Consider the following 24,083-nt stretch of genomic DNA (forward strand, 5'->3'; position numbering starts at 1 on the left):
TAGACAGTAGTGCCCTGTGTGAAACGGAGGCTGCTGTCCTATGATTGTATGGAGAGAGATTCAGGACCTACCATATCGGTAAGTGAACAGAACGGGAGACACAGCGCGTATAACACGGTCCCATTTTGTCTCTGGGATATTCACCCAATGTTAACAGCCCCTATTTCCCGGTGGTAGGATTGGCTGCAGGATGAGTACTTTCATCTTTCTACCTCCTGTGTTGTACACATTTACAGGGGTTATGATTACCTTAACACTTTGAAAAGTTATAATAAAACTGCTTTTATCTGAAGGAGAGTAGGCGCGCGTTGACTCGTTATTCTATAACTTTACCTGCCGCACCCAGAATTCTGCCTCCTGCAGGGAATTCTCCCGGTGAATGATCCTTTTGCCCTATCCAAGTGTATTTCAGAGCTCCAAGGATCCATGCTGTTTATCAACCAGCCACGGGAACAGAAGGATCTTTGACTCCTACAACTCCACCCAAATATACAGAAATTGCTTCCAAAGGTCCTTCAGGGCTTTTTGGGGACCTTCTGTCATTATGATCAGCAAACTTTGTGTATTCAGAATAGTTTCTCAACGGGGCACCTGGGTGGCTCAGTCGGTTGAGTGTCCAACTTTGGCGCAGGTCATGATCTCACGGTTCACAAGTTCGAGCCCCCCACTGGGTTCTGTGCTGACAGCGTGGAGCCTGCTTGGGATTCTCTCTCTCCCTCTCTCTCTCTGCCCCTCCTCCCCCTCAAAAATAAAATAAACATTAAAAAATAAATAAATATTGCCATGGACTTGGGGCACAAGGTCATGTGATATAAAAGTGAAGCATGAAGATGATTTAAAAAATTCAAAAGAAGTTAAAGTATATAAAGGGTGGAGTTCACCCCATCCTTTTAAAAATTATTACTAAAAAAAAACCCCACGCACTAAATATATGCATTTTCTTATTTTATCCAAACTTTTAAAAAAATGTTTATTTATTTTTGAGCGGGATGGGGAGTGCAAAGAGAGAGGGAGACAGAGAATCAGAAATAGGCTTCATGCTGACAGCAGTGAGCCCGATGCGGGGTTCGAACTCACAAACTGTGAGATCATGACCTGAGCCCAAGCCCCACGCTCAACGACTGAGTCATCCAGGCGCCCCCTATCCAAACTGTTTCATTTGATGCAAGATAGGGAAGGGGAGGTTGGATCTTCAAAGCTGACCCAAAGGATGCCTTACTCAGGGGTGGCTAGTCCCTCTCTCAGGGCCTCAGTTTCCCCATCCACATAGTGAGGCGCCTGATGATTTTTTGGTTCCAGTAACTGCAGCTCCAGGTCTAGCCCTGGCAGAGGAGGGACCTGGAGTCCTGCCGCCTGTGTCTCTGGGATACGGGAACAAAGAGCCACCCAAACAGGCGTTGCCTTGAGTCTCTCTTGGCCTCATGCACCCAGCATTCCAGAATGGCATTAGGCTGGCCGGCTGGCCCCTGGAGCCCCTGTCCTGTATCTCTGGCCTCCCCCGCAGGGCTCCCAGGCTGACCAGGCCCACAGCGGCTCAGGGAACAACCTTCCCCTCCCCCAGGGTGGCAGCAGGAAGAGGGAAGAAAGAGGATCGTCTCCAGCTGGCCCAGGAGACAGACCTCCTTGTCCCCATCAGCCTTGCCGCCCTCCCTCCCCACCGAGGGCTGTCCGCAGGGGCTTGGGATCGGCCAGAAAAGTCAGGCAACTTTTCAGGGACCAGAAGGAGGGGAGGGGAGGGGAGTCTCCCAGCCTGTGAGAAGCAACAGCGCCAAGCCCTACCCCTCGCTGTGTCCTGTCCACAAGTCCAGACTTTGACCCTGAGCTTCAGTCCCCGTTGGCGGGCAGAGGGCTGAGGACAGGACGCCTCAGAATCAGGAGACTCCTCTCAGGAGGTAAAATCCTGCGTCCAGCTGTCTCCTTTCTTCAGAAGTTTGGCAATCCAGGTGAGCGGGGGCGGCGGTGCACCAGGACCCAAGGTCCTCCGGGCGTTAAGGAGAAGGCTCCACATTAGAGCCCAAGGCAGGTAACAGCCCTGGAGCCAAGGCAGGAACGCAGGCAGGTGCCTTCGCCTCTCCAGGCTTCCTTTTCCTCATCTGGAAGACAGGGATCATAATCACCTCTTACGGGGTTAACTTGAGTATCAAAAGAGGTGATGAACAGAACGTACTGAGCACGGACTGGGCACACAGCAGGTACTCAATAAACGGTAATTATTATTTGGGGGCAGGGAGCCGATAGCCTGGTTATCAAGCATTTATAGAATCCATTCCATTTTCAAGATCAGTTGTGAAAATGTCAGCTTCCTAAGAAGTAGCCATAGGGCACAACCCGATAATGTTTATTCAGATACCTTGTCTGTGACTTGTTGATTTGTTTTAGAAGTCTTTCCTTTTTTTTTTTTTTTTTTTTTTTGGGGTAGATGCAAATAGCAATCAAAGGCCCAAGCTGGCCCAAATTCCTTTCTAGGGACAAGGAGGGTTATAAGCCAACACGTACCAAGACTGAAAAACAAGCAGAAAGCGTCAGGTGCTAACTTCCTGCCTGCTCCCTAATAGTTATACCACATGGCAGAGAAAACTCAGCTAGAACAGGCTCCAGGTCCCAGCGCTGTCCCACACTGTTCGCGTGACGCTGGGAGAGTGACTTCCTCTCCCTGAACCTCAGTCCCGTGTCTGTAGAACCTCCCAGTTGAGAGGATTAAGTAAAAGGATGTTGGTACTAAATCTACATGTATGTGGTGAGCGGCAGAGACCCCAAATTCCCTTCCTGCTGCACACTTACGGAGACGTTATAATTACACACACACACACACACACACACACATAGATGTAAGAACCTCAGCATCTTCCTGGATGCACACTCCAAGCATGATCGGTTGAAGGGATGGCCCAAGACCCTGGAGAAAGGCAGTGCTAATAGAAACACGAGCAACAACGAGCAAATGGTTGACTTAGTAATCGAGCTGTGTGCATGTGAGTCTAAAACTTCATTAGCCACTTGCTTTATTGATTTTACCTGGCACTGGGGCTGTCAATTCCTGCAGTCTAGCTCCTGCTTCTCAAGAGAACCTCCTGCATTTACCCTGCACTTTCACACACACACGCAGGCACACAGGGGCTCTAATCAGCAGCAGATTGGATTCACGTAGTTCAAGAGGACTGGCTTCGGGAACACGTTTTCCCTTTTCAATTCTACGCCTGCCAGCGACACGCTAAAAATTCCTACAAACGTTTTAGTTTACGTTTTTTGTTTTTCAGTGCGGGACCCTGAAACATCGGCTGTTTATTTCTCACCTGCTTAGCCCTCAGATTTTCCACATAGTGTGATTTGCCAGCCCAGTGTGCCCGGTGCTCAGGGGCGTGGACTTGTGTGGGTCAGGCTGCGCTGGGCTTTGCGTCCCACCAGCTGGGTGTCTGAGCCTTACTTGCTTCATCTGTCAAATGGGCAGAAGGATAACCCTGAGGGTTGTTAGGGGCTGAAAACAGATACAGTGTGTGAAGTTCTTAGTGCCGTGACAGTCGCATGCCAGCCATGCTCTTGTTGTGATCTCTGTGTTGCCAGTTTTTTCCTGACTCGACCTATTCTTGCCTTTTACAGAGCTCTTTTCACCCCAAGACCCCCACGAACAGCTCTTTTCACCCCAAGACCCCCACGAACCCTTTTGTCACAAATGTGTCATTTTGGTTGAGTCTCTCCTCTTTTTCCACGCCTCCCTTTCCCCATCTGTATAACAATGTCTAACTCATTTTTAGAATTTGACACTCTGGAGAAACTGAGTCCAACAATGTTACTTTACCCCTCTTTCTCTTGGCCATTTGGTTTGAGACGTTGCTCTGGGCCTCCCTCGTGCTTTTTTTTTTTTTTTTTTTTTTTTAATTTTTGAATGTTTATCTATTTTTCAGAGACAGAGAGCAAGCAGGGGAGGGGCAGAGAGAGAGGGAGACGCAGAATCCAAAGCAGGCTCCAGGCTCTGAGCCGTCAGCACAGGGCCGGATGCGGGGCTCGAACTCACAAACTGTGAGATGGTGACATGAGCTGAAGTCAGAAGCTTAACTGACTGAGCCACCCAGGAGCCCCTTCATGCTCTTCTTTGGGCGTGTGCCCCTGCTCCTAACCAGAGGCTTTGACACACCTGAATAGCCTGGTTATAGGAGACACGCCGAATCCCAGCTCTGCTTTGGTGCAAAGCCTTTCTCCTTGCCCAGAGACCTCTGGGGGGTTTTCACACTCTCCTTCTCATGCTTTACCACTTCTATTTTTTTTTTTTTAAATTTTTTTCAACTTTTTTATTTTTATTTTTGGGACAGAGAGAGACAGAGCATGAACGGGGGAGGGACAGAGAGAGAGGGAGACACAGAATCGGAAACAGGCTCCAGGCTCCGAGCCATCAGCCCAGAGCCTGACGCGGGGCTCGAACTCACGGACCGCGAGATGGTGACCTGGCTGAAGTCGGACGCTTAACCGACTGCGCCACCCAGGCGCCCCTTTACCACTTCTATTATATAAGCAACTCCTCTTTTCCTCTAGCCTTTGCTGGTTTTCTAGGTGATGAGATGACGAAAAAAAAAAAAAAAAAATAGGCCCTGGAAAAGGCAGAGCTGGGTTCACACCCCACCTTTCCTCCAACTCTTGTTATGATTTCAAATAATTTACCTTGCTCTCTCTGGCCTCAGCTCCCTCACCTGTAAACTGGGTGACAGTCACTGCTGTCATTTTATGAGCCCCCCAGTGGGTAGAACAGTAGATAAAAGTCCCCGCCCTCCCGGAGCTGATATTCTGGTGGGGAGACTATAAGCAGGGAGCTTTGTGAACCCTGAACAGTTTATAGAAGAGGAAACAGAGACTTAAGTCAGTGTGACCAACTCATTCCGGTCTGGCCCAGGACTCTCCTGGTTTTAGCATTCAAAGCCCACATCCTGGGGATACCCTCAGTCCTGGGAAACTGGGACTTCGATCACCCGTGCTCAGTTAAGTTAAGCGACTTGCCCACGGCCACACAGCTGGGGTGCGCCCGAGCCAGGCTGTGAGCTTCGTACGTCTGCCCCCCAGCCTGAGCTGTTACTGCCGCCCCCCTGTGCTGTGCCTTCTTATTGTCAGTGCACAAAAGTGGTCAACTCTACGGAGTTATTGCAGAGAGAGTCAGAAGGCCCAGAGAGGGGAAGGAACTTGGCCAAGGCCACACAGAGAGTCAGAACTAAAGCCAGATCTGATTCGCCCTTCTTCCTCTACTCCTTCCCCCAGTGTTCTTTCTGTTGTTATTTACAAGGCGCTGGGGGACAGAAGGAGGTCACTACGTATTGAGGGCCTACTCTGTGCCAGGTGCCGTACTAGGAACCTCCACCAGGCTAGTGGTTTAATTTTCAGGACGACCTGGCGAGGTCAGGGTGACTCTTATTTTAAAGATGAGGAGATTGAATCTCCTGAGGCAAAGTGTGGGGGAGGAGGTGTGGGAGGAGGCTAGGAATCCCCAAGAGGGTCGGCCCCTGTAACCAAGCCTTGCAGCCGGAAGGGGAATGGCCCAGAGGAGCAATGCCTTTCCGTTTTGTGGTTTTATCTCCAACTTGGCTGCTGAAACCCCGACGGAGTCCAGTTTTTGTGGGCTGGAGCCATTTTTCCCTTTTACAAAACTAGGCCATATTGAGAATGTCCTGCGGATCAGGGCCACGGGGTTGCCAGGAGGCTTGGTCTGAGGGAGGAGGGCTGTGAGTGTAGAGGAGGGAAAGTTGAACTTGGCCCTTCCGGGCACAAAAAGTCCTCTTGTTCTGCCCCAGCAGGAGCGGACACAGTATTTCCCTGCTGTGCTGGGCCCAAGCAGCTTCAAGGTCAAAAGCTGCTGGGCCTTTTAAACTTCTGAGGACGCAGCCAGCCCAGCCCCCAAGGCCGGCCCTGACTGAGTGTGTGTGCTGCAAGATCTGAGTTCTAAAGCCAGATATTACACCCCGCTAGCCGCCCACTCGGTGCCCGGTGGGTGTGCCAGAAGTCGATGTTGAGTGTGCTTGGATCGAAATTGAATCCCAACAGCACCACTTCCTGGCTGTGTGACCTCAGGCAACTTACCGCACCTCTCTGAGCCTCCTTTCCTCATCCGGCCAACGAGGCCAATAACACCAGCCCCTGCCTCTGAACAATGTGGGGAGACTTAGAAGAAATGACGCATGGGAAGCATTTAGTACCGGGGCTGGCACACCGTAGGTGTCCCACAAAAGTCAGTAAAGCCACTTTTGCACCTGACCCTGTGTTAAGGGTTTTTACATTGGCCATCTTGTTAAATCTCCCACGTACTGTCCAAGGTAGGGGTTGTTTTTCCCATTTATCAGAAGTTGAAGTCTCATTTCATCGTCAGTGGCCAGTAGGTGGCAGAGTTGAGGTACGAGACTTGAAGCTAGAGCCCATTGTCCTGATGGCTAGACTCCCAGCCCGCAGCCAGGCCCTCTGCTCCGTCCTTTTTATGTTCCCGGGCTGGGGCAGGGTATCCGGGGAGGCTCCCCAGCCAGAGCGGCATCCCTTCCCCGCTGCGTGACCTGGGGCAAGTTGCTTGGCCTCTCTGTGTTTCAACTTTTTTCCGTTCGTGAGGGTCATCAAGAGGGTCAGGTACAGAAGGGGCTTGGCGGTGTCTGGCACTTTCTAAGCTTTCAGGGGATAGTGGTGATGGCGGTAACGGCACACTTCAACCCTTCCGTCCCGCAGGCCGGCACGATGCGCGTGGTAGTGATCGGAGCGGGTGTCATCGGGCTGTCCACTGCCCTCTGCATCCACGAGCGCTACCGATCAGTCCTGCCATCCCTGGACATGAGGGTCTACGCAGATCGCTTCACCCCGCTCACCAACACCGACGTGGCGGCCGGCCTCTGTCAGCCCTACCTCTCGGACCCCAGAAACCCACAGGAGGCGTGAGTGAGGGTCCCAGAGACTGGTCCGGGGACTGGAGGGGCTGACTCTGATGAGGGGATGCTCCGGGTTCCCGTCACCGAGAACAAGCTCCTTGTCAAGACTTGGAAGAAAATACTAATAAGCATTAAGCCCTACTGTGTGCCCAATGGAGGGTTGCCTCCGTTCCTCACGTGATCCATGTGATCAGGAATACTTTTGGGGTTTTTTTCCCCCCTAGTTTATAATTATTTATTTAAAGGTCATTTTCATCCAGGGGCGCCTGGGTGGCTCAGTCGGTTGAGCGTCCGACTTCGGCTCAGGTCATGATCTCCCAGTTCGTGGGTTCGAGCCCCGCGTCGGGCTCTGTGCTGACGGCTCGGAGCCTGGAGCCTGCTTCGGATTCTGTGTCTCTTTCTCTCTCTCTGCCCCTCCCCTGCTCACGCTCTGTCTCTCTCTGTCTCAAAAACAAATAAAAAAAACATTAAAAAAATTTTTAAAGGTCACTTTCATCTGATTTCCCCAGTGGCTAACAGAAAACAGAGCCTTCAAATCCCCGCAATAATTACAAAGGACAAAATTCACTAAAATTTTTGATGTTGAGTGCTGTAGGGAACAATTTTGCCCTCAGAGACATATTTTCTTCCATATATAAATTCATAAGGGGGCCTTTCAATTCTTTTCAACTTATTCTAATTGCTATCTTTAATAGTCTCTTAGCTAGATTTAATAGGCTATAGATCTGTTTCTCCTGAATTTGCCCATTGTGACACTTACTAGTCATTTTTATTTCGCGGGTTTTTTTATTTTATTTTTTATTATAATTAAAATTATATTAATTAAAATTATATATATAATATATTATATTAAACTATATTAATTAAAATTATTGTAATTAATAATTTTTATAATTATTATATTATTTTATATATTTTATTTTAGTTTTTATTTTAAGTCCAGGTAGTTAAAATGCAGTGTTACATTAGTTTCAGGTGTACGACATAGTAATTCAACACTTTCATACAATATGTGGCCCCCGTCACAACAAGCCGTCCTTAACCCCCATCACCGCTTTCCCCCACCCCCCACCCACCCCTCCTGTCTGGCAACTATCAGCGTAATCTCTACAGTTAGGAGTCTGTTTTTTGGGTTGTCTCTCTCTCTCTCTCTTTTTCCCTCTTTGCTCACTTGTTTGGTTTCGTAAATTCCACATGTGAGTGGAATCGTATTGTATTTGTCTTTCTCTGATGTATTTCACTTAGCATAATACTCTCTAGCTCCATCCGTGTCGTCGCAAACGGCAAGACTCCGTTCTCGTTTATGGCGGAGTAATATTCCATTGTGTATATATAGACCACATCTTCTTTATCCATTCATCAACTGATGGGCACTGGGACTGCTTCCATATCTTGGCGATTGCAAATAATGCTGCCATGAACATCAGGACGCATGTATCCATTCGAATTAGTGTTTTTGTAGTCTCTGGGGAAATAGTAGTGTGATTACTGGATCATAGGGTGGTTCTATTTTTAACTTTTGGAGGAACCTCTGGATCAGGAGTACTTGTCAGTGGGTGGATGGATGCTCGGGTTTAACAAGGACGTTGCAAAGGTTATTATGTCTGTTTAGAAACTGCTGGCAGCTTCAGAAATCCACAAGTACGTTAACAACTCAGACCGAAGTTACATTCTCCCATAAATTCCAAAACCAACGCTCCTGATCAGTGGGTGGCAATTCAGGGGCCCAGGCTCCTTGCATCTCACAGCTCTGCTGTCCTTCTCTGCGGCTTCTGACGTGGCCACTGTGCCTTCTGATATCAGTACGCTGTGCTTCCAGAAGGAGCGCAGCATAAGGACTGCACGTGCAGTCCATTGGCCAGAACGCAGCCACACAGCCACGCTGGCTGCACGGGAGTCCGGGAGATGTACCTGGGCTCTGTGCCCACGAAGAAGAGAAGGAAAATGTCTGGGAGCCACGAGCCACAGTCTACTGTCGGCATTTACATGGGGGGTGCTCAGAGTGAGCCTGAACTGTGGGGCTCGAAGGCCTCAGGCAGGTCAAAGCCTTCGTTTATTATTATTATTTAAGTGTTTATTTATTTATTTTGAGAGAGTGAGTTAGAGAGAGAGCAGGGGAGGAGCAGAGAGAGAGGGAGATAGAATCCCAAGCAGGCTCCACTCAGTCAGTGCGGAGCCCAACACCGGGCTCGAACCCAGGAAACGTGAGATCGTGATCGAGAGTCGGATGCTTAACTGACCGAGCCACCTGGGCGTCCCCAAAGCCTTCTTTTAAACTCACAGCTACAGGAGCCCAGGCCCAAGGTGGGCCCCAAATGGTTCTTTCCTTCTCTTTCCTATGAATGGGGAAATACTAGAAAGTCCGGGGGTGGGGAAAACCCCTTAGGCATTTGGGCCGCTGAAGTGGACGTGGTAGATTTCTGGATTTGGACACATCTCCACCAGCGTGAGCATCACCCCACACAAGCCAAGCCTCAGAGTTTTCTTGTCCAGCTCAGGGTATTAGGTGACCAAGACTCTGGGGGATCCTTCCAGGGACTGGAACCAGCAGACCTTCGACCATCTCCTGAGCCGCGTCCATTCTCCCAACGCCGCAAACGTGGGCCTGGCCCTAGTCTCAGGCTACAACCTCTTCCATGAAGCTATTCCGGTGAGTGAGGAGTCCTTGACCGTGGGGCAGAGCCTCGATCACAGACCAGGGCTGGGGACCTGAGTCAGGGAGTTACTTTGAGCCTTGCAGGTGAGCCAACTCTTGCATTCAAATCAGGTTTACTTTAAATTCTCTTTTTGCTTTAACGTTATTTCTGGTTCCAATTTGGCTATTAAGTTGGCAGAGGCCAAAGAATTTTCTGATGACGTAGGGGACCTGGTCTCTGGTTGAGTCAAACCCAGACACGTCTCGTAGTGGTGGTGATTTCGTGTGGCAGCCGCAAGGCTTCCTGGGTCCCTGGAGGTCCCAGGACTTTTCACTAAGATAGATTAAAACAGCGTGGTGCAAACTTCTGAAGCGCATATTATGTACCAGGCCGTGTCCTAATTACGTTACAACTAGTGACTGGTTTCATTCTCATTATCACCGGCAAGTCAGCACTAGCACTGCCTTCTTTTCACAGATGAGAAAATAGAGGCTCGGGGGAATGGAGCAGTAACTTGCTCAAAGTCAGAGAACCAAAGTGGCAGAACTGGGATTTGAACCCAGGCCCTCTGTGACCCCCGTGGTGCCCGATGTGCTAAGAAGGGCACAGCCTTGGGGGGATGTCCTCAGGTTGATGGAAGAGGGGAGTCTGGCTGGATGCCCGGAACCCCAGGCCAGCTCTCTAAGGCTTAGTCAATGGTTAGCACCGAGCTAAGGGCATTACCCGCGTCGTCTGTTACCTTCCGTGGGACCAAGCATGATTACTGACGCCATTTTACGGACAAGAAAATGGAGTCTCAGAGAATTCAAGGTGGTCTGTAGTCAGGCCCAAGCCTCCACCAAGTTGTCTGACCCTATTCCCTATTGCCTCGCACTCTCACCCCTTGGGAACCCTGTCACCTTCTTTTTCTCTCTTATTTCTCTTACCCTATCACCTCCCTCAGCCTCACGCTCCCCTTTCCTTTGTATAGCGTCACGGTTAAGACCATGGACTCTGGAGCCTAACTGTATTATTGGTTCCAACCTCAGGTCAATCATTTATTAGCTGTGTGACTTTAGACAAGTTACTTCACCTCCTTAAGCCTCAACTGGCCCATCTGTGAAAACGGAGAGGAGAATAGTATCTGCCTCCGTGGATTGCTGGGGATGTTAAAGGGAGTGGTATAAACAAAATGCTTGGGAGTGCACCTTCCACGCAGTATATGCGTCGTTTAAGTTTTGTTACCGTTTTTATTGCCTTTCACTCATCCCCGTGCCTCCTTCTCTCCTTCCTCGGCAGGATCCCTCGTGGAAGAACACGGTTCTGGGATTTCGGACGCTGACTCCCAGAGACCTGGACATGTTCCCTGATTACAGGTGAGGTTATTGTCACGGGCGAAGGGGCTACGGTGCCACGATTCAGACGGATCCGTCCAGGAGGCAGCGAGAGATGGAGACACCAAGTTTCCTGTCCCATCCCAGGCCAAGAGCCACCGGCACCTTGGACTCCTGGTGCTCTGTCCAGCTCTATTGGAGAAGCCACCCCCTCAACGGGGCCCTGGGCTGGGGCGGTGGAGGATATGGAGTCACAGAACTGAAGCCCTGAAACTCCCTATCGCCACCCTCTTTTCTAGATGAGGAAACGGAGCTTCAGAGAGTCTAAGCGGCTTCCCAAGGTCACACAGCCAAATGACCAAAATGGGATTCCGACCCAGTCTGCGTGACCCCCAACACCTCTGTTCTTTTCCTTGAAGCATAATGTCTCTTTGGTCCTCCCCTCACCCCACCCCATGCCTGAATCCCCTCTAAAAATGCATGTCCAATCTCCACTTGCACACTCTAATGTCAGGGATGGGTTTTTAAAAAATTTTTTATCTATTTTTTTTTTTAATTTTTAAAATATTTATTTATTTATTTGAGAGAAAGAGACAGAGCATGAACAGGGGAGGGCCAGAGAGAGAGGGAGACACAGAATCCAAAGCAGGCTCCAGGCTCCCAGCTGATAGCACAGAGCCCGAGACGGGGCTCAAACCCACAAACCGCGAGATCATGACTTGAGCAGAAGTTGGACGCTTAACTGACTGACCCACCCAGGCGCCCCTGTTTTGTTTTGTTTTGTTTTTTAATTTATATCCAGGCTAGTCAGCATATAGTACAATAATGATTTCAGGAGTAAAGCCCAGTGATTCATCCCCTACATATAACACCCAATGCTCATCCCAAGTGTCTTCCTTAATGCCTCTTGCCCATTTAGCCCATCCCCCCACCCATAACCCCTCCAGCAACCGTTTGTTGTCTATATTTAAGAGTCTCTAATGTTTTGTTCCCCTCCCTGCTTTTATATTATTTTTGCTTCCCTTCCCTTATGTTCGTCTGTTTGGTATCCTAAATTCCACATATAAGTGAAGTCATATGATATTTGTCTTTCTCTGACTAATTTCACTTAGCCTAATACACTCTAGTTCCATCCATGTTGTTGCAAATGGCAAGATTTCATTCTTTTTGATTGCCGAGTAATACTCCACAATACTCCACTGTGCATGTGTGTGTGTGTGTGTGTGTGTGTGTGTGTGTACACACACACACACACACCACATCTTCTTTATCCGTTCATCTGTCAGTGGACATTTGGGCTCTTTCCATACTTTGGCTATTGTCCATAGTGCTGCTATAAATATTGGAGTTCATGTGCCCCTTCAAAACAACACACCTGTGGGATGGATTTTCTGATAGAAAAATTTTCCTTGCACTGAAAACCAGTCCCTGTTCGAACTTCACTCAGTGGTCCTGCCTCTACCCTTGCCACCCCCCCCCCCCAAAAAAAAGAGACTGCTCCCAGCTCCATTTGAAAGGCTTCTAACATAGCTCTGATTCTGATTCTTTATTCCCACTCTTACCTGTTCTTACTCTAGCTACGGCTGGTTCAACACAAGCCTGATTGTGGAAGGGAGGAGGTATCTACAGTGGCTGACTGAAAGGTGAGAATTTCAACTTTAGTTTTAGGAAAGCACCTTACAGGGACCAGGGTGTGGTAGACAATTGTTCATGGGATTTGTCTTTGTATCGACCAGCCCCAAATGTTAAAGAAAACTCAGACTTGGTGGGAGCTATCCTTGGTTCTGATGACTCTTGTGCACTAAAACCAAGGTTCCCACACCTGACTGGGCACCAGAACCATCTGGGCAGCTCTTTACATGTGACATTTATTGTTGACCTCACCCAAAATACATAATGTTTGTGGAGTAGTTTTAATGGACTCTCGAGGTTTCCAGATACATTTACGTCACCCGCAAAACATAAGTTGTCTTTTATTTTTATACCTCATGTTTTTTCTTGTCTAACTGTTGTGGTCAGTACCTCCAGAACAATGGTAACTACTAACACAGGGGATAGTGGGTGTCCCTGTCTTGTTCCTGATGTTAACAGGAATCTTATAGTGTTCTAAATTAGCAAACACTAGCTTTGAGAGACATTTTTATATTGGTAGTCATCTTAAGGAAGATTCCACATTTCCTATATATTACTGTTTTGTTAAGATTTTTAAAAATCTAGAATGGATGGGAGCATTTATCGAATGACCTGGGGAGCTTTTAAAAGATATAGATTTCAGGACCCCACTTCAAATCTATTGAATCAGATCCTCTGGAGTGGGGGCTTAGAAATTTGTGTGATCCTAATTATCAGCCAGGTTTGGAAACAACTAAAAAGCAATAAAAAAACGTAGTTATCTCTCCTAACCTTAGGATACCTCTGACTCCTGCCTAGCCTCTTCCTAGACAGTAAGTTCCCACTTTTTCTATCTTGAGGGAATTATGTAGATAAAATAGTCCTGAAGTCATGCTTCACTTTTCACAGGATTTCCTTCCTGTTCTTTTGATGTTTCTACTGCGTCTCTAACAATGACAGATATTTTTCCCTCTGGGACATTTTGAGGGAGGGGTGGATGTCCCCAGCCCACCTTCCTCCTCATGCCCTGCTTCTGACAAAGGGGCGTTTAGCATTGGTCCAACCCTGCCCTGCTTCCACCCCGCATCTCGCTCTCCTTAATGGTATAAAGCAATATGGTAGTAGTAGGATGCGTTTTGAGCTAACACGCCTGGGCTTACGTTACGTCCCAATCCCATCATTGACTCACTGTACGACCTTCAACAAGGCCCTTCTTTCATCGCCATCTGCCCGACCAGGGGCTTGGACCATCTCAGGTTTCCCAAGGGACATTTCATGGACCACCAGTCTATCAAGGTGCTCATGAACTGACCTGACAACACAGCCATGTTCTCCAGGAGCAACCTGTGGGACTAATGTCCCCAGAAGGTTCTTTGGGAAACATCTCCCATGCCATCCTCTTGGAGAGATGGGACAAATAACTGAGCCCTGGGTTTTTTGATGTGTCTGATCACCCAGGTTAACTGAGAGGGGAGTGAAATTCTTCCAGAAGAAGGTGGAGTCTTTTGAGGAGGTGAGTTGCAGGGCTGGAAGGGGCTGGATATGGGAGGGAGGTGAGGAGGGGAGGCCTCTGCTTCCTGGTGCTGGACTGGGGGGCTCCTTGTTGGGCGCCCGGGATCCCCTGAGGCCTGTCCCAGTCACCAGGCCTTTCTTTAATCCCAGAAGGACTCAAGCATTCTGTCTTGATGTTGGTGGCAGGAACAGAGGGACAGTGGGATTATGGTGGCCATTGGAGGCTAATCTACCTCTAAGCCATGGAGGGTTTTAGGCCCAGAGAGCTGGCTCCCTCTTACCAGTATCAGCTGCACCCCACTCTTGAATTCCAGACACTTGGTTGCTTCCTACCTAAATCAGGGTTAATGTTTCTGCAAAGTCAAGGCTCTCAGCTGACTCAGCTCCAGAGTAACACCACCATCAATAACAGCTATCCTCATCAGGCACTGGCTATATGCCAGGAGCTTTGCTGTATGACTTCACTCAATCCTAGCACCTAGAATTGTGCTCAGCACCTGCAGCTACCAGCATTATATAATGAGTACCTCCTCCGGATCGAGCCCTACTGGGCACTTGGGATCCATGTTGACTTAGAAACAGCACTCATTCCCAAGGAGTTCACAGGCCAGTGTAGCAAAAACTGGTTCTTGAACAATAACAATGCTTCCAAAGCGTGTGTCCCACGACAAACCTGTGAAGGGAGTCACTGGGGCTGGGCTGGGTGTTTGGGTGCCCATGAGGTTACATCCTTGAGCTGTCAAGTATCCCACACATGCACAGAGCCAGGGCCTCCAACATGCCTTCTGAAAGTGCCTTAGCAGAGTGTGAGGCAAGAGAATGAAAATCAAAAGGAGTCAGAAGGAAGAAGAGAACTCTCTCTGCACCTGACTTCTTCTGGGAGGTTCCAAGAAGGTTCCCCCCTTCCACAGTACTCCTTCCCAAGCACTTTGACATCCAGGGTCACATTGGATCCTCGCACAGCCTAAGAACAGATATTACCGGCCCTGCTTTACAGCGGAGGCAGCTGGGCCCTGAGGTGGTGATGGAACCTTTCTGAGGTCACATAGCGGGGAAATGGCAGAGTGGAGATTTGGAGGCAGTTCCATGGATTCCTCACTGAGCCCCCTCCCCGCTTTTCTGCAGGGAGCTGCAGGGTAAAGGGCAGGGGGAAGGAGGGGGTAAGCGGTACCAGGGGCCTCACCCCTTCCCACGCCACCTGCTCTGTTCATCGCTGCCAGGTAGCAAGAGGAGGTGCCGATGTAATTATCAACTGCACCGGGGTGTGGGCTGGGTCATTGCAACCGGACCCCCTGCTGCAGCCAGGCCGGGGACAGATCATTAAGGTGAGTGTGAAGATGAGGGATGGAACTTCCTGCTTTTCTTCATAGAGAGATTGTAGCTGCCTGCTTATTTCCTCTCCAAAGATAGAGGATGCATCGGGGACATCTGTTAGGGGAGCCTCGCAGATTTCAGGCAACTGGCATCTTAAAGAAACAAGAAGGACCAAGAAACATGATTCCTCCAAACATTCCCTTTGGTTGTTGTTGTTGTTCCTTAATACGGCAAAGCATGGGTGTAAATGTTTGTACATACGCGGGAGTTGCATATTCTTGTAATATAATGAAAAGAGCAAACGTTTATGGAATGTTATTAGGTACAGGCCTGAGCACTTTATTGTGTTCTTAATTTAGTGCTTACCAGAACCCTTTGAGATGGGGTCTACATGTGGCCATTGCTATTTTACAGATGGGGAAACATGAGGCACGGAGGAGAGTTGTGGGATTGGGATTGGAACCCAGGCAACCTGGTTTCAGAGCCTGTGTGTGTCAACATCATCGACGTTGCCTCTCACTGTGTATGTGTGCACATGCGTGCAGCGTGCCTTTTTGTGGGTGTGGGTGCGTACACACGCCCATGTTGAGTGTACATGTGTTCCTGATGTGGGCTGATGTGTACGTGTATCGGCACACGTGTGCTGGGCTTCTCTGTGGTCATGCAGGCGAGAATGTGTGAAATTTCAGGGAGCAGGGGTGGCTCTTCCCGCAGGAGCAAGGAAGTCGGCGCAGAGGCGGGGCAGAGGGGTCAGGAGTGGGCTTGGGAATCGGCTCCGCCACCCTTGTCAGAACATCTGGGCACAGAGAGGAAAAGGGCAGGGAAGCCCAGTGATCCGGCTCCCCTGATGAGACTTGTCTGTCCTCAATCAACAGGTGGATGCCCCTTGGATGAAGCACTTCATTATCACCCATGACCCAGAGAAAGGCATCTACAAGTCCCCGTACATCATCCCAGGGTAAGAATCTGACGTCTTAGGACAGAACAAGGGGCACCTTCATGCCCTCTTTATGCTGCCCACCCCAAGTCCCTGAAAGCTTTTTCTCCCAGTGTTTTCTAAGTGAAGTCGAGCCACTAAATCCCTGGGAAGGCAAGACTCGGCCTTAACTGGGCTCTATCTTGAACAAGCTTTTGGACGACAGGTGTGGCGATACTGGAGAGGAAGGTGGTGGGTGTGAGGGCAGGGACCCCGGAGGCGGTGTGACTGGAAATAATGAGAAGCCTTTGGGAAAGGGGATATGGGTCGAAGGTGATGATGACATTCAGGGGAGAGGTGACGATGGTGGCTGTGTTGTCACTGATGGGGAAGCCACTTCCTGGGGGTGGTGACTGGGACAAGGATGGTCAGGCGCTGACATTAATGGGGGGGGCGTGGTGTCGATGACGAGGTCGGTGATGATGGCAGTGATTGGTATTTTTGATGATATCAAGATATAACTGACATATTGTGCACGCTTACGATGTACACGAAGATTTGATATATGCACGTATTACAACACGATTACCTCGGTAAGGTTAGCTGACACGCCCATCAGGTCCCACAATTACATCTTCCCTGTGCATAGTGAGAAAGTGTATGGTTTACTCTTTCAGCAACTTTAAAGTCTATAATACGGGATCGCTAACTATAGTCACAGTGTTGTGCACCGGAAGAGGTGACGATGTTGACAGTGACATTGGTGGTGACGGCAGAGATGCTGGTGGGTGGTGATGCCAGAGGCAATTGCAGTGGTGTTGACGGTGTGGATGGCGGCGGGGATGTAGGGAGAGATGGTTGTCAGGGTGAGCGTGCCCATGGCCCCCATTAACCTCAAAGGCTTCATTTCCCCTCACCATTGACGCCCTTCACTTTTATCTAGGATCCAGGCAGTGACTCTTGGAGGCATCTTTCAGCTGGGGAACTGGAGCGAGGTAAACAACATCCAGGACCACAACACCATCTGGGAAGGCTGCTGCAGACTGGAGCCCACACTGCAGGTAAGGTGGGAGGGGTCCTGGCAGACTCGGGTCTGGGCAGCTCGACCATGAGACCCCTTGAGTATGGGAAGATACCTCCCACTGGGATAACTGGGCAAACTTCTTCTAACGAGGGACCGTGGAAGACACCAGAATTTGATAATGTACAAGAAAGTCCTGCTGTGAGCTGCTGACACCCTCTGTGGCTAAGAGTGGCTGTCTTCTGTGGGTCTGTCTTCCCTAAAGACAGATCCCTAAAGAGTAGTCTGTCTTCCCTAAAACCACCTTCGTCTGTCTTCACAAGGAGCAGATGTATCCTTGTAGGGATCTCAGTGTTTACATTTGCCTGATGGTAGGAGTGACAAACGTGATATTGACGAGGGTGGGGCGGAAGTGATGGTGGTATTGACTGGTAATGAATATGCTCAGGATGGTGATAATGATGGTGAGGAGGGGGTGGCCCGTGACATCGTGGTGATGGCTGGTGGTGGTGGTGATGATAATGAGGTTCTAAGAGCTAACCCTACCATCTAAAAATGGCAGCAAAAAAAAAAAATATCTGGAGATGAATTACTAACACTTTTTTTTCCAGGATGCAAAAATTGTTGCTGAGTTGACTGGCCTCCGGCCAGTACGCCCCCAGATTCGGCTAGAAAGAGAACAGCTTCGTTTTGCATCTTCAAACACAGAGGTATGCTCTCCTGATGAGGAAAGCAAGGGCCTCCCTTACCCGTAAGGGGGCTCTGGCATTTCCAGTCTTGCCTGACATCTGGCTCCACACAGCCTGCTGCCAGGAAAGAACAACACTGGCTGACATCCCCTCCTCTATAAAGAAACTGAGGCTCAGTGATGGGAAAGGACCTGCCGAAGGTTGCATAGAGGGCGGTGTGCCTCAGGGTGTCAAAGCCCGTGGTCGAGTACAAGGGAAGTGGGTACTTACTGAGCCTGCTTTGTGTTCATGACACGAACAACCTTACTGAATCTCCTCTACAGCTCTTGGGGATAGGGACTGTTTCCCCCATGCTTCAGATGAGGAAATCGGGGGTCTAGCAGGTAGAGTCATCTGCCTAAATCAGACAGCTAGTGCGGGGCACGGCTGGGATGTGTTTTGAGTTTGACTCCAGCGCCGTTTCTCAGATGCCCATTTGTGGCTGCCCCATCATCTCTCTGGGGTCCCTCTTTCACGTTCCCTCTTATGAGGTAGGAACTGGGCTTTATTGAGGCGGCAGAAGTTGTCCTGGGCTGAAGGAACTGACCTGAGTAGCTGGGGTCCCTAAAGGAAAAGAATCCTCCTTAGGTAGATAGGTCATCCTTCCTCCCTTATCGCGGACATGTGGTGTGCACCTTTGTGCGTGTGTGTGTGTGTGTGTGTGTGTGTGTGTGCTTGCGTGCACATGTGCACACATACAGAGGAAAACGTCACGTATAGAGTCAAACTCCCTGCCAATGATTTTGGCTTTAAAAAAGTCCCCAGGGGTCTTGCCTCTGTCCCTAGGATGAATTAGCATGCTAACCAGAGTCTACCCATATGTTGGCCCCACTTATCTTCCCCTCCCCCAACCCCCGAGATAGGTAGAAGAGTCTATCTATTAATACAGGAGGTTTGGCATTCCGGAGCAGGATGCAAACGAGAAAGGTGATGTAGGGAACTTCAAACAATTTGGGAGAGGGGAATCCCTGACCTCAAGTTCTAGACGATTCTACATTTCCTGTGCTGAGTGCCTAAAGCAGGTCCATCTCCTAAGCAAAAGAGAACCTAGGATGTCGACCCTCCAGTTCCCCAGTCACTTTACTGGTGTTCCTGGGGTCCCACCATCCCTCCAGGGAGCTGAGAGGCCCCCTGCCGCCCTCTGGCTTCACCCAGAACTCTGCAGGAAGCTCCCGAGTCTTCCAGGATGCACGGGGCTACCGTCTCTCTTACCTCTCCCAGGTCATCCACAACTATGGCCATGGAGGCTACGGGCTCACTATCCACTGGGGCTGTGCCCTGGAGGCAGCCAAGCTCTTTGGGAAAGTTCTAGAAGAAAGGAAGTTGCTCAAGATGCCGCCACCTCACCTCTGAAAACACCAGTAACCGCCACCTCCCCAAGGACTCCCCGCTCCCCTCGGCCAACCAATCAGTGTATCCCCCTCTAAGCTGTCTCTTCTCCACTTCAGCCCTGGCTCCTTTCTGCAAGAAGTATCAGAGGAGAGGAAGATCACAAGGCCCATTTCTGGAGGCGAGTCCATCCCTATCTGGGGCTCCCTTTGATCACTGGGGTCTCTCCACCCACTCTGGGCCTGACGGTCTGAAGAGCAGTTGGGGGCCATTATACTGCAAGTCCTTAGAAGAAAGGAAAGCTCAGAAAATCGAAGGGGCGGAGCGCCTGGGTGGCTCAGCATCCAACTTCCGCTCAGGTCATGATCTCACAGTTCATGGTTTTGAGCCCCACACCAGGCTATGTGCTGTTAGCACGAAGCCCACTGTTGATCCTCTGCCCGCCCCCCCCCCGCCCCTCCCCTGCTCTCTCTCTCTCTCTCTGTCTCAAAAATAAACATTTTTTAAAAAGGGAAATGAAAGGGGCAAGCAGAAAATTGAGGACCATTTAGGTTAGGTCGGGTGACCTGATGACAAATTACTAACATATCAAAGGTTCTGGGAAGTCCTGCAGCAAAGACATCTATCTGATGTTCCTTCACCCAGCCTTCCTAAACGCATTTGGCTCCGGAAACCTTTTTGCCCAGAGCACCCATGCCACGGAGCGCACTTGAGGGAAGGCTGCAATAGATCTCCTTGCAGGAAGTCCCACGCAGAGCTGGAGTATAGGGAGGCAGAAGAAGTGAGGCATTGAACTAGCCACATACGATACCCGTCCCACATCCAGGATTCCCAACAGCATCAGCAACCTGCTGAACGGCCCCGTGAGCCCCAAGGAGGGGCCCCTGGAGGGAACATCCCACAAGGGACCCCTTCACAGAGAACTGAACTCACCACGCATAGTCCTTGTTGGGGGGGGGGGGTGTGTGTGCAGATTTCATGTCTTTCTTCTCTTCTGGCTGGCACCCCTCTGAGATGACAAATGGACTTCCAGATGTTTCTGAAAGCCTTTAAGGAACCTACAGGGCACCTTAGCATCTCTGTCCCTAATTACCTGCCTCAGGCTCTGAGGCAGAATTTGCATCTGTCTGGGCTTTTGGGGGAGACCAGAGCCTGGAGGAAGCCTTCCTGCATCTGGGACCCGTGGCCCCCTTAGGGCTGTGACGAGGTCTTGACTGGCCCGTGCCATGGCGTCTACATCCACGCCATCACCGTCTTCTCCTTCCCATGCTCAGTGGGGTCTTCGTGATTTGGGATGGCACTGAGCTAAATAGAGTTAGAGGGATCCAAGAGCTAAGGTAGAGTTCCTATCCTAGGAATAAGAATAAATCATTATTATTATACCTAAAATTGATTGCATTCTAACTGGGCGTCAGTGCTAAATTCTTGCAGAAGTTATTCATGTTATTCCCAGTCAACAGCTGGGAAGGGGTAGAAAGGAGAACCCCGGGCCAGGAATTGATGAATTTAGAGAGTATTAGCTTTCCTCGTTGAATTGTCTTGGTACCTTTGTCAAAAATCAATTGACCACAGCGGCGCCTGGGTGGCTCACTCGGTTGAGCGTCCGACTCTTGACTTGGGCTCAGTCCATGGGATCAAGCCCCGCATCGGGTTCTGCGCTAACGGTGTGAAGTCTGCTTGGGATTCCTTCTCTCTCCCTCTGCTCCTCCCCCCATTCAAAAATAAAGAAGGAAACGTTTAAAAAAAGTCAATCGTGATCATAAATATATGGGTGAATTTGGGGAACTTCAATTCGACTCCATTGATCTGTATCTGTATCCTTATGATAGTAGCCCACTGTCTTGATTACTGAGGCTTTATAAGAAGTTTTATAATTAGGAAGCGTGAGTCTTCCACATTTATTCATCTTTTTCAAGATTTTTTTTTTTTTTTGGCTCTTCTGAGTCCTTTGCGGTTTCATATGAATTCTACACCCAGCTTGCCAATTTCTGCAAAAGAAGAACCAGTCAGGGATTTTGATAGGGATTGTGTATTTATAGATCTATTTAGGGAGTACCTACGTACTTGACGACTGTTAAGTCCACGAACAAGGAACGTTTCTCCATTTTTTCAGATCTTCGGTTTCTTTAAGCAACGTTTTGCAGTCTGTAAAAGCCTTGTGCTCCTTTTGTGCAATTTATTCCTAAGTGTTTTATCCTTTTCGATGGTATTGCGAGTGGAATTTTTGTTTTCTTATTGCTGAATCTGCAAAGCACTCTGTTCTCTGGCATTGATGGGGGCAGGGGGATTTGCAGTGGTTCATCACCGAGTATTCTTGATTAATCGAGAATGATTATTCGTGACGCGTCTGTACGCTTAAACGTCAAAGAATCAGAATGTAGCAAAGCACCCCCAGTGACTAAAGTCTGATTGAAACCACTGAACCTTTGAAGAGTGAGAAGGGGCTCCAGGATGTCGTGGGGCTTCAGGATTGGCATTCTGTGTGCCTCCTGTTACACTCTGCATCCCTCCAGTAGGGTTCACATCACACTGTGTCACAATGACCTTGTTTGTGCCTGTTCCCCGCACTGCGCCGTGAGTTCATGAAGGTAAGGACGTGTCTTGTTCCTTTTTGTATCCTCACTATTGAGTATCATGCCTGACAGATGCATGGTAGGTACTCCACGCACACTGACCACATGCCAGGACGTGATCTATAATACAGTTACAAGAGACAGACGCAAGAGTTAACACGCATGTTGCTGTGGACTCCGCACACCTCTGTTCCACTCACTTACGTTCCCTGGTGCCACGGGAGGAAGTTAACTCCTGGTCCCAGCCTTACAATAAAGCTGTGTTTCTTCATTCGAATTAAGCTGGGTCCGATTTCTATTCCTTGCAGTGAAAACGGCCCCGAGAACTCCGTGGCAAGGCTCCCCTCAACCATCCCCCTCTCACCATCCTTCCTTCTTCATGCTAACAGAACCCCAATTTGTGTTCAAGAAGCTGTGTACCCCTCGATCCTATGGGAAGGAGGCCCTTCCTTCTCTAGCCCTGGAGGAAGACACATGCTTCTTTAGACTCAGCCCTTTTAGAAAGAAAACTTCCTGTGACTGTTCCTTCCCCATTCTATCTCCTTTGAAAAAAATGTGATGCCTGGCACCTTGGCAGCCATCTTGTGATCTGAAGGTTTCACGCATAGGGTCAAATGGCCAACTGGCAGAGGACGGCATAGAAGAGAAGCAAAAAGAGGCGGGGTTCTTAATAACATCTTTGAGCTGCTGAGTCTTCCTTAGAACCACCTGACCCTGGGCTTGTCATTAAATGAAGAACTGATACTCAAACGGGTAAGCTACTGTCGACTGGTTTTACTTCGGCTTGTAGCTCAAGGTTATCCCAGACCTTTGATGTTTACTAGTAGCAACCAAGGGAGACTCTTGATCTTATCCTTCAAGGCTCTCTGTAACTTACACTGGTCAAAAATCATGAATATCTATATTCATTTCAAAGGCCATCCCTAAGATACTCTTATGTCATTGCCAACACATCTCACTTCTGGGTTCTAAGACTACTTGGAATAAGGGAAAGAAAGAAATTACAAAGCCTTAGCTACATTGAACATCTCTTGCCATTTTCTGAAATCTTTCCTAACACCAAGAGAAAGGGAGGACATTTCCATTAATGTAAGCAGGAGCTTTGGGATAGTCCCAAGTTAGATACAATGTCTTCAGCTAAAGGCCTTGTATGTTTCAGAAGCTTGGACAGCTCCTGTGCAGCTCTTTTTTAAGGGCAGGCAATTTAGAAGGCAAAGAGTTTTAAGATTTCATCTTCTCAAGAAGAGAAAGCCCTCAACTGCAAGCCTCACTGCCCCAGCGCCCGGAAAATACTCCTGCCCACCAAGCACTCTTTCCCCACCCTGGCCCCTGACTCCTCCAGGTTATTTGAGGGTGAGTGTAAGGGGACATCTGGCAGTCTCTGGACAGCAGGGAGGGAGTGAGGGAAAGAAGGGAAAGAAAGAAAAGAAGGGAAAGAAGGAAAAGAAAGAAAAAAACAAGCAAAAGTTCTGCGTTACCCAGGAGAGCTCAGCAGATCAGAAATAATTAAAGGCATAGCCACCCATGGTTTAAGGAAATGTGGGTGTCTGGGAGGGATAGATCCAAGGTGGCCAAGCCACCTCCTCTCTGGCTGCCGGGCCAAGGGGGCTGCAGTCTGTATTTCAGGCCCATGGGATTGTTTGCCATTGACCCACGACCTGAGCTTGCAAAAGTCACCCACTGTGACCTCCACACCATCAAAAGAGAGTGTTGTCTCCATCAGACTCAAAGTCATGACACTGGCCACCAACTTGTGCAACTTGTCCACCATATCGGAAAGATTATCGTACCACAGCATTGCGATGACCCTGGATGGACTAAGTTGGCAAGGTCCTTAAGGTGAACTGTCACTAGGACATCATGACACATGGACAAACTTGGACCCTTACGATGTCCATCACCAACATGTTTTAATAAGAGATGAACATACACATTTGGTTTCCTCAAAATGTTTGCTTCAAGCAGGCATCTCCACGCAGAAGGTCAGTCTTCTCTGGCCTTTGATGGGATCCAGCAGCTTCCTCCCTCCTCCTCTGGCTTCCCTGCCCTCATGATGGGGAAGGGGCTCATGTAAACCAAATCCTGGAGGCGGATGCTGTCTGCTGAGACACGGGGTCAGCCCTTCCTCCAGAGGCCAACCCCAAACCCAACCGAGTGCTCTTCTCTTCCTTTGAAAATGTACACGTCACACGTCTGGGCCCTCCCGTTCCTCCCCACTGGTGGCAGAGAACTAGGGCTGGGACCCC

The 24,083-nt window shown here is 49.3% G+C and overlaps 1 protein-coding gene across 2 annotated transcripts; it reads left to right on the plus strand.

The window, feature by feature from the left end:
- The first annotated feature begins 1,717 nt into the window (after positions 1-1,717).
- DAO (D-amino acid oxidase) lies at positions 1,718-21,015 on the plus strand. Of its 2 annotated transcripts, XM_060612493.3 has the most exons (12): positions 1,718-1,943; positions 3,258-3,369; positions 6,688-6,890; positions 9,420-9,534; positions 10,799-10,875; positions 12,411-12,476; positions 13,903-13,957; positions 15,177-15,281; positions 16,146-16,228; positions 17,130-17,247; positions 17,819-17,917; positions 19,157-21,015. In XM_060612493.3, exons 3-12 carry the CDS (start codon positions 6,697-6,699, stop codon positions 19,286-19,288), a joined length of 1,044 nt encoding a protein of 347 aa, XP_060468476.1. In that variant the 5' UTR covers positions 1,718-1,943; positions 3,258-3,369; positions 6,688-6,696; the 3' UTR covers positions 19,289-21,015. The 2 variants fall into 2 exon arrangements, with proteins under 2 accessions (XP_060468476.1, XP_060468475.1); XM_060612492.3 differs by lacking the exon at positions 3,258-3,369 and having other exon boundaries at positions 1,724-1,943.
- The last annotated feature ends 3,068 nt before the right edge of the window (positions 21,016-24,083 follow it).

Source organism: Panthera onca, chromosome D3, assembly GCF_046562875.1.
Source record: "Panthera onca isolate mPanOnc1 chromosome D3, mPanOnc1 haplotype 2, whole genome shotgun sequence".
In the NCBI taxonomy this organism is placed as follows: domain Eukaryota; kingdom Metazoa; phylum Chordata; class Mammalia; order Carnivora; family Felidae; genus Panthera; species Panthera onca.